This window comes from Hydra viridissima, unplaced genomic scaffold, assembly GCF_058129835.1.
Source record: "Hydra viridissima isolate aposymbiotic clone 2 unplaced genomic scaffold, HvirCarnegie_v1 scaffold_6, whole genome shotgun sequence".
NCBI classification, from domain to species: Eukaryota; Metazoa; Cnidaria; class Hydrozoa; order Anthoathecata; family Hydridae; genus Hydra; species Hydra viridissima.
This window is the reverse complement of record NW_028324305.1, coordinates 9097819-9107533: the sequence shown is the minus strand read 5'-3', so window position 1 is coordinate 9107533 and position 9715 is coordinate 9097819. Positions and strand designations below refer to the sequence as shown.

At 27.2% G+C, this 9715-nt stretch overlaps 1 protein-coding gene and 1 long non-coding RNA gene across 7 annotated transcripts; both read right to left on the bottom strand.

The window, feature by feature from the left end:
- Positions 1 to 583: 583 nt before the first annotated feature.
- Positions 584 to 4317, bottom strand: LOC149886915 (uncharacterized). 3 transcript variants are annotated; one of them, XR_016453458.1, is made up of 4 exons: positions 2938 to 3597; positions 2499 to 2595; positions 1478 to 1643; positions 584 to 855 (listed from the first exon to the last, which is right to left on the bottom strand). It is a non-coding gene; the product is annotated as an uncharacterized LOC149886915 (long non-coding RNA). The 3 variants fall into 3 exon arrangements; XR_016453459.1 differs by having other exon boundaries at positions 1478 to 1539; positions 2938 to 3595; XR_016453460.1 differs by lacking the exon at positions 2938 to 3597 and adding an exon at positions 3984 to 4317 and having other exon boundaries at positions 585 to 855.
- Positions 4318 to 5405: 1088 nt separating this feature from the next.
- On the bottom strand, positions 5406 to 8754 carry LOC149886914 (uncharacterized). Of its 4 annotated transcripts, none has more exons than XM_090090719.1 (4): positions 8606 to 8748; positions 8112 to 8232; positions 5771 to 7713; positions 5406 to 5657 (listed from the first exon to the last, which is right to left on the bottom strand). In XM_090090719.1, the coding sequence occupies exon 3, from the start codon at positions 7695 to 7697 to the stop codon at positions 7365 to 7367; it is 333 nt and encodes a 110-aa protein (XP_089946845.1). In that variant the 5' UTR covers positions 7698 to 7713; positions 8112 to 8232; positions 8606 to 8748; the 3' UTR covers positions 5406 to 5657; positions 5771 to 7364. The 4 variants fall into 4 exon arrangements, with proteins under 4 accessions (XP_089946845.1, XP_089946846.1, XP_089946847.1 ...); XM_090090720.1 differs by having other exon boundaries at positions 5406 to 5510; XM_090090721.1 differs by lacking the exon at positions 8606 to 8748 and having other exon boundaries at positions 5771 to 5881; positions 6468 to 7713.
- Between the last annotated feature and the right edge of the window lie 961 nt (positions 8755 to 9715).

Genomic DNA, 9715 nt, shown 5'->3' with positions numbered 1-9715 from the left:
AAATGATGCTATTTGATAGGGAACTTTTTTTATCGATATTTAAGAATGTCTCCTGACAGACTTGAGCACCTTTTCTCATTAATCGGATCTTCGTTAACGAAAAAGTATTGTCCCAGTGGAGACCCAGTCGGCAAATTTAATTGTAAATGCGCATTAGAAACTCGTTTAACTACGTATCGTTGTGGTATGTATGTTAGCCATTTTATCGTGTCGAGCACACATTAGAGATACGCATTAGATGCGTATAAAGACAGGTATACAATGCGACGCCTACTGAGTATCAAACTCGCATTTGAAACTCTTGTAAACACGTATAAAACACGATAACCAGAAAATATTCAATACGATATTTTCCTGGTATTACATGAGTATTTAAAACTTTCCAGAATACGCGTTATTTACGAATACGTTAGCCATTTTATCGTGTCGAACGAGCATTAAAAATAGACATCAGATGCGTATAAAGACGTATGCGTATACAATACGACGCCTACTGAGTATCAAACTCGCATTTAAACACGCATAAAACACGATAACCAGAGAATATTCAATACAATTTTATTAACTAATATGAATTCATAACATAATGATAATGACTAGCAGTAAACAACCCGTAATACGGGTTATGAGTTATTAAATCATTAATAAAAATAAAAACACATTAATAACTTGATATATTATCTAAAAAATTAAATATAATTTTATCTATAAATATTTTAACTTTGATTCCCTATCAGCAACGTCATTGCTTATAGTTAACGACCTAAAGACCGCATTAACATCAGTTGAGCTCTTTTTAAAATCTGTCACAACACAGGTACCAGAAAAGGGAAGTCAAGTAAAGCCTGCAAATACCTAAAAAAAGAAAGGAAAAAAAAAAATTACAATTTTTAATTACAAAAGTACTTTTTGCATTTTATTTTTAGTAGAATTAGGATAATAATAATAATAATAATAATAATAATAATAATAATAATAATAATAATAATAATAATAATAATAATAATAATAATAATAATAATAATAATAATAATAATAATAATAATAATAATAATAATAATAATATTAACAAGATTATAAAAAGGCTAGACAACACAATGTAGTAACACTAGCAAATAACACCACAACTTTATAAGATATTTTATTAACTTGAATACTTGGACTAAAAAGATTTTATTTATTACAATATTTGAACAATCAAGGCACAATTATAGTTAAACAATTTGAGCAACTATATCATAAAATAGCAAGCAACTCGTAAAATATTTCTTATAAATGGTCATTATCATTTGTGGTATCAAGAAATACATAAGAGCTCAGTAATTACATAAGTTTTATTAAATCTCCCTCTCATCTTAGAGAGAGAGGGAGAGAAAGAAAGTGTTTCCAAAGCAGCATGTTAACAAAAGTATAAAAACACAGAATAAATAGTAGTAACTGGTTTTATTATGTTATTAGTAAACAAAATTATTTTTACCTTGATTAAAAGCTAATTTCCAGCATTTCTTAATTAAGCTCCAGCTTCTCTTTAAATGTTGACTAATGATTAATAGAGTAAATATCACATCATATTAAACTTACAAAATTAAAACCATGTTTCAACAGTAAGCTAACTAATCAAGAGATGACAAAGAGAAGACAAACTAGAAAAAAAAAAAGAAAAAAAAAAAGAAAAAAAGAACATCATTATGATAGAAATTGTAAAAAAATTTAAATCATTTAAATTTAAAAGTGTTAATTGTTACTATAAATAGTTAAACTCATACTTTGCTTTGTTCTAAAGTGTCTAAAGTAAGATCAAAATAACAGACATTAACACTGCTTGACACTGAATTCTGTAAAGTAAGTTTTCTGCTCACCGAGTAGCATTTCTTACATTTCAACAATGATTAATTTCATCCAGCCTAGATCTATTTTTTTCATTTGACAACTTTTTTCAAGTTGCCTGTTAGCAGTTACATTAACAACTTCGTTGAGCCTAATACTATCTAATTCAATTTCACTATTATCATTAAACATATTACCAGTAATCTTACTATTGTTACAACTGAATAAATGAACATAAAGGAATCTTACAAATTGTGATCTTTTCTAATCAAAGACTTTATTTAAACTTAAGATTTATTGAAGTCCATATCTTTTTATATGTTTATATACATAAGTTGTTTATCAAAAATATTAAACAATATTTATTTACATCAATTATTTTTAATTCAACAAAGAATCTAGACTGCAATGCACAATGGAAAAATATCATCATTTTTTTTTTCAACTATTTTCTAAAGGAATTTTTTTATTTTTTCTATTCTGTTACTTTTTCTAAGAAAGAATATTTATATAGATACAAAGAAATATAAAATATACTGAAATATAGGCAGATTTATGTTTATAAACTTTCATGCCAACAGATTACAGCCAGTTTTTCATGTTAAATACATAAAGTATATATCAAATATAAAATAAATCCAATAGAAAATAAAACAAAATAATAAACTTACTCAAATCAGTATCAGTTACACTGTATGATGTAACTAAAAAACACTTCAGTTCTTTTCAATTGCTCTAAAAAATAACTTTCAGCTCTTTCCAATTGCACTAAAAAATAAAACAAAACTTGCTTAGCTGAGTTGCCTAGTTTATAAGAATCTGAAAACAGATAAGTAAAAAACCAAGAAAAAACAAACATTTATTTATTAGAACTATTATATTTAAGCAAATTAAATTAAACAAAGAATTACGCCAATTCTCCTTAAAGGCTAAAAAAAAATATTTTCAGCTCAAATTTGCTTGCAGACCTTGCTTGTAAAACCATGTGAATAAGAAACACATTTAGAAAAGCCTAGAAACTACTTAAAAATGACATATGCAACATTGAAGTTTGAACGTTGACTTGACTAATTATTAGCAGATGTTTTTAAAAAATTCATTTAAATTTACATATATTTGCTCTTTTATATCTTACAAATCCATCATATGATAAATCTGAAATGAAAAAATGTAATGGATAAGTGGATAAGTAAATACAAAGGAAAACATCATATATGAATCTTAAATCAATATATCTGATAGAGATAAGATGTCATGATAAGAGAGTAGTAGTTGTTAAATATTGTTATTTCATGTTGGTTTTTAGAAAACAATTTATGTTGGTACGCCATGGTTCTAAAAATTCAAACTGAGATATAAACAAAATGTATATATGGCAAAATGATTTTTCTTGAGTGCCTTTTAGTAAACGATTAAAAGCAGTGAGTTTTAATAATAAAACCACTTATAATTTTTAACAATTGACACCAACATAAAGGTAAGCCAAATGTAACAACATTAGTAACATAAATAACAACTTTACACAAAATCTTGCTCAACACGTTTGCCAAGTCACACACTTTGAAAACATGTAAACAACATAATATAAACATATATACTAACTATAAAACACAATATATTTATTTAACTTTATATAACATATATAAACACCTCATATAATATTTATATACACAATAGATACATTTTATACTATTTTAAAAACACATTTATAAAACAATTATATAACACATATTACCACATACATATATTTATCAAAAACTTTTTAACTTAATATGAACATAATATAAACATATATGCAAACTATCAACATATATAACTTGAACTGCGCGAACAAAAAATTTAAAAATAACATGAAAAAATCTAAAAAGATTCATATATATATATTCATATATAAAGAAATATTTTGTAACAAAATATCAAATTATAATCATATTTAATTTAAATCAAATACTTATCGAATAAAGAACAAAAAACAGATAGAAGAACTGCAATCCTTATAACAAAATTTAACGTTTAACAACAATAAAATATCAGTGTTGGCTCGGAATTTTAATTTATTTTTCTAAATTTTATAAAAAACAGAACAAAAAATTCTATATATAATCTATCTGATAAAAATAAGTAAATATTGCACTGATAATCAGTAAAAACTGTACTGGAGATATGTGATACTGCTTTAGCAGAGCGATATCTCTTCATCTAACTTTTCATGTATTCCTGACGATTCCTTTCCATTCAAGACAAGCTTTTTTACTAAATTTCTCCTTTTTCATTTAAATTTTGCTTTCGCAATTTTAGTTAAAGCGAAGATTTTCGTTTAACCATTATATGTTGATATTTGATCAAAATCGGGTACGATATCGTTCCCGATTTTGATCAAATATTATATCAATACATATTTTTGATACATAAGTCGTATTGAACTCGAATTAGAAACTTAAAACTAAATGCGTATTTTTCTGGTATTAACGGCGGTATGTTATACGCGATCAATACTCCGAGTATTTACAATACTAGATATGCCGACTGGGGAGTCTCTATATCCATCGCAAAGATTAATTATTACAACTAGCAAAAAGCAACCCGTAATACGGGTTATGGTCGGTCTATTAATTTATGGTGGCTGTTTTCCACAATTTAAAGTTGCGAAACCATTACTAATACCCTTTTAGAAAAACGCCTTCAAATTGAAAAAATTAAATCATCTGTAAAACTAAAATAAAAAGTATGCGGAGGTAAAATAATTTACCAATTATTTAACATTATTTGAGAAATTTAAAACTGACATAGGTCATGTCAGTGTAAGGCAGAACCATTTTTCTCGACATTGCTAAGTTCAAAACAATACGTTATTAGTTACTGACACAAAATAATAACACTTCGTCATGCTTTAAATTGACGAAAAAGTAAAGCTAAATTCTTGTAATATTTTTTATAACATGAACTTTAGTTAATAAGTGTAATATAAAGCGAACGTTAATTATACATGAATTATTAATTTTTTGGTATCCCCTTGATACATGTTTCTTTAAAAAAGGAAATTGTCTTTAAAACGTTAAATGCACACAACTAAATAAATTAAAAATAACAGAACATTTGATCATTACTATTTATGGCACTAATCTGACCATTTTTATATATGGCCTCTTTGTTTCAATAGTTTTAAGTAAACGGTAATTTGCTACCATTTACTAAAAATTCCTTTTGTTACTCCTTTTGTTAAATATTTAATTCTCTTAAATATTTTGACACTAATAAAGGACCTCCCTTCCCCGTTTTTGCCTTAATGGTGGTAGGAGAATATAGCTATTTTTGTTAAGAGTAATCAAGTTTTTGATGAAGACCTTTAACCAGAATAATAAAATGTGAAACAATGGTTTAAGAATTTAACATATATAAGAATTTTTTCTTTCCTCAAAATTAAGCTATTTAATTAGTTAAACACCTTATAAAATTTAAGTAACTCGATATTTGACAAATGCGCAAAATTACAATATTCACCCCCCGTTTAAAAAGATACCCTAAGTTACGTACAACAAATATTATTAGGCACAAAATAGAGATAATTAAAGAAAAAATTGAACTAATTGCATATATTTATATCATTTTAACTGACAAAAAATTACAATAAAAGGTAATCAGGTTTTCTTTTTATAAATCGTATAAATGCGTCAATCGTAAATCTTAAAGAAAAAAAAAAAAAAAAACACATAAAAACTGAAAATCGATTTACCTATTTATAGTAACCTATTTTGACATGGCAGTTAATAAAAACATTTATCGAAAATGTAACTATAAAATCTGTTTCGAAGTGCAAAGGATTAACAATACTAAAATAAATTAAAATAAAAAAAAAATCAAATTAAGATATAAACTGCATTTTTAGCATAATGTTGACTTTTAGTAAATAAATAAAAGCAGTAAGTTCCAATAATGAAACTACCTATTATTCGTTTTTAACAATAGACACCAACGTGAAGGTAAGCCAAGCAGTCTATCAACACAAACTATCGCAACAATAACACATAACAATAGAATATTTACACCCTTGATCCTAAAATCCAGCGAAAATAACAAACCAAATAAAAATATGAAAGGCAAAAGTAGAAAACCAATTTAAAGTTAACTATATATTTATCTTTCTACTAAACATATAACTACATAAAAGTATATTTGTTTTTATATTCAATATTAGTTATTACATTACTTCAAATTTAGGACATTAAAACACCCTTGATTTAAAGATCAAGGTTGCATACTCTCCCATACACATTACGCTAAACATTAACAGACATTATTGTGTTTCCAGAATAATTAAAAAAGGCTAGACAACACAACCTAGCTTTAAAGCAGTAAAACCGCCTGACACTAAATGCTGCCAAGTCACACCTCTGCTATAAGTACACACCCCTTGGCTGGCAAGGTTATCAATCTTGCTCAATATAATGCCAACTCACACCACTTTGAAAACATGGAAACAACATAATTTAAACATATATACAGCTATAAACAAATATGGTTTCATATAACACATATAAACATATTAAATGACAGGTATACTTATCAAAAACTATGAAAAAAATATTAAAGTAATAAAAAAAATATAACATTATTTGTGTAACACTTTTCACCTACCATACCTTGAATGAGATGTTTATCAATTTTGAAAAACAAACTATTAAATGCCCTAGTTCTTGAACACGCAACATATAGTTGACCATGAGAGAAACACGGTTTTTTGAGATATACCCCAACTCTATCAAATATTTGACCTTGACTTTTATTAATTGTCATTGAATAAGCCAATCTGATAGGAAACTGATGACGTTTCAGAACAAAAGGTAAATTAGAATCTGATGGAGCCAACTGAATTCGAGGAACGAAAACCCATTTACCACCAGAAACACCTGTCAAAACCTCTGCATCAATATAATTATTTTGAAGAGCACAAACTTTCATTCGAGTACCATTACATAACCCAGCTTTGAGATCTAAATTTCTCAGCAGCAAAATTACACAACCAATTTTCAATTTTTAACAATGAGTTAGCATACCTGAAGGAGTTAAGCTGTTCTCTCAAGGATACCTGAAGGAGTTAAGCTGTTCAACTCAAAAGGAAAATTATCTCTTTCATTAAGATCATCAGTATCAATTTGATCAGCACTTAAATAAATTTTGACCTCACCCGGCAGACATTCAAGCACTTCTTCAGCTGATTGTGTTTATACACAATTATTCTATTTCAGTTGTTGAACATTTTCATCAAAATTTTAAGCCAATAAACTCATCAATAACAGGCAGATTGTAATCAGTCAGCATTTCACCACTTTGATTATTAATCTTTTCAATTTGATGAAGAGTAGCTTGTTCAGCTATTAGAAGTGGAATTGAGCGGTGAATGAAATCTTCCATCATAAAAGCTTTGCATGTATTCCAGAGATGTAAAGGATTGTCAGATTCACAAAAGGTCAAAATAATTGAAAACAACTGTCTAATTTGCTTTGGCGTACGTGTTAAAACCGCCATTCAGTGTTATCTTACAACAATCCTTTCAAAACACATGCTTCACGAAACGTTTCAAGAACAATACCATTAACAGTATGCACATCCTCCCAAGATGTTGCTCCTTTTGCTTGCAAAAGTAACAGTTTGAGAAAAAACAATTCTCCAGTTGGATTAACTTTATACATTCTTATTACCAGATTATCACCACCCCTTTGTCTAACCTTCCATTTACAATGTTTATCATCAAATATAAAGTGATAAGGAATGTCTACATAAGAATAGCAATGTGCTCTTTCATTTTCAGTTTTTAACTTAAACCATGCCGTTTGGTGAGTATCACGTTGAGCTGCACAATATAAAGCCATTTGTTCTGCTCCTTCTCTAAAATACAATAATTGATTTTCAGGTAGATGTTTACCAAGTCACAGCACTTTAAAAACAAAGAAACAACATAATATAAACATATGTACTAACTATAAACACAATAAATGTGTTTAAATATGTATATAAGGTTAAATATATTCCTTATATACATATTTAAACACATTTTTAAAACAATTATATAACACATATTAACACATACACAAACAGTAAAAAAACACTTTACATTATTATAAAAACACATTGATAAAACAACTATAAAGCACTTATTACCACATACATATACATATCAAAAAAGCATATATGCAAACAATAAACGTGTGCAAACAAAAATTTTAAAAATGATGCAAGAAAATTTAAAAAGATACAAAATAATATTTACAAACAATACTCTTTACCTTCTTTTTTTTCTTCATAAGAACTGTAATCCTCTTAACAAAATTTAACCTTTACATACAATAACATGTGACATGCCATGTCAGTGTTGGCACAAAAGTTTAATTTACTTTTCTTAATTTTCTGAAAAAGAACAAAAATAGTTAATAGCATCACAGAAATTTCAATGTAGTAATAACCATTTTATGGAAATACCATTAGTATAACTTTAAATAACACACATACCCCTATTTTCCCTCTAAAAAATAAGATAATAAAAACAAAACTGCAAAAAGAAAAACTAAAACAAACAAAATATAAACGATTTAAAAAATTAAAATCCTTTCTACTTTATCGAATAAAAATTTAAATCCTTTCTACTTTATCTAATAAAAATTTAAATCCTTTCTACTTTATCTAATAAAAATTTAAATCATTTCTACTTTATCTAATTAAAATTTAAATCCTTTCTACTTTATCTAATAAAAATGTATATATAACTATTTTATATACTTACTTCAATTATAAGATGATCTTAACGATTATTATTTATCTTCATATGATTCTTTACGTAATATATCTAAACTAATAATTAAATTCCAAAAGAAAGAAAGTTTCAACTCGCTTCATGGATCTTTCTCCAATGGCCGCGTGCATATTAAAATCGCGCTTTTTCAAAGCCTAGTAACTAATGACGAAACGACGTTAAACATTAAGCATTAAACATTAAGCATTTCTGTAGGAATTATATTATAGATTCGATACCCAGGAGAATCACAACAAACTCAGTCCTTTTATTTTCGAGTTGGGAGAGCTACAGTTTGTAATATAATCGAAGAAACTTGTTGTGCTGTATGGGAAATTCTCAAAAAAATATTTCTAAGAGCCCCAAAATGACATAAAAGAATAGCAAAACATCATTAAAGAGTTTAATCAGAATTGGAACTTTCCACAATGCATAGAAGCTATAGATGGAAAACATGTACGGATTGAGGTTCCTGCAAAATCAGGTTCTTCTTTTTACAACTACAAAGGCTTTTACAGAATGTGTAGTTTTTCACATCAGTTGTTTTAACAAAATAATAAGCTAGAATGTAATATTTACATTTTTTATTCACATTAATAGGTTAAACCCAGAGGCTGTTATTAGTATGAATTGTTATTAAGATGAATTGTCAATTCACTTGACTCTACTTACACACAAGAATTAACATAATCGTTTTTTTCAGTCACATCTTCAGATAAATGATTATTTAGCTCCTTGTTCAATGGATGATGAATATGTTCAGCTTGCTCACAAACCACCTCAACGTTTTCCTCCAAATTCGTTGTTTCTAATATGGAATCAGTGGTTTAACAAATATTAGATGTTGTTTCACGATATTCTATAAAACTATTTAGCCAATCGAGCTGAAGAAACTGAGGTGGAACTGAATTCCTTCCAGAACCTGATGGGATATTTCAATTTGATTTCAGCCACCTTCCATAACTACTTTGAATGCTTTTATATTTTTCTTCCGCTAGATTAGCAGAGAAGTTTGACAGACGACCGATTTCTTCCCATGCATTTTTCTTTTTCCATTTGTCTTTAAATTCCTTATCAAATTTGTCATACAAAACTGGAAAC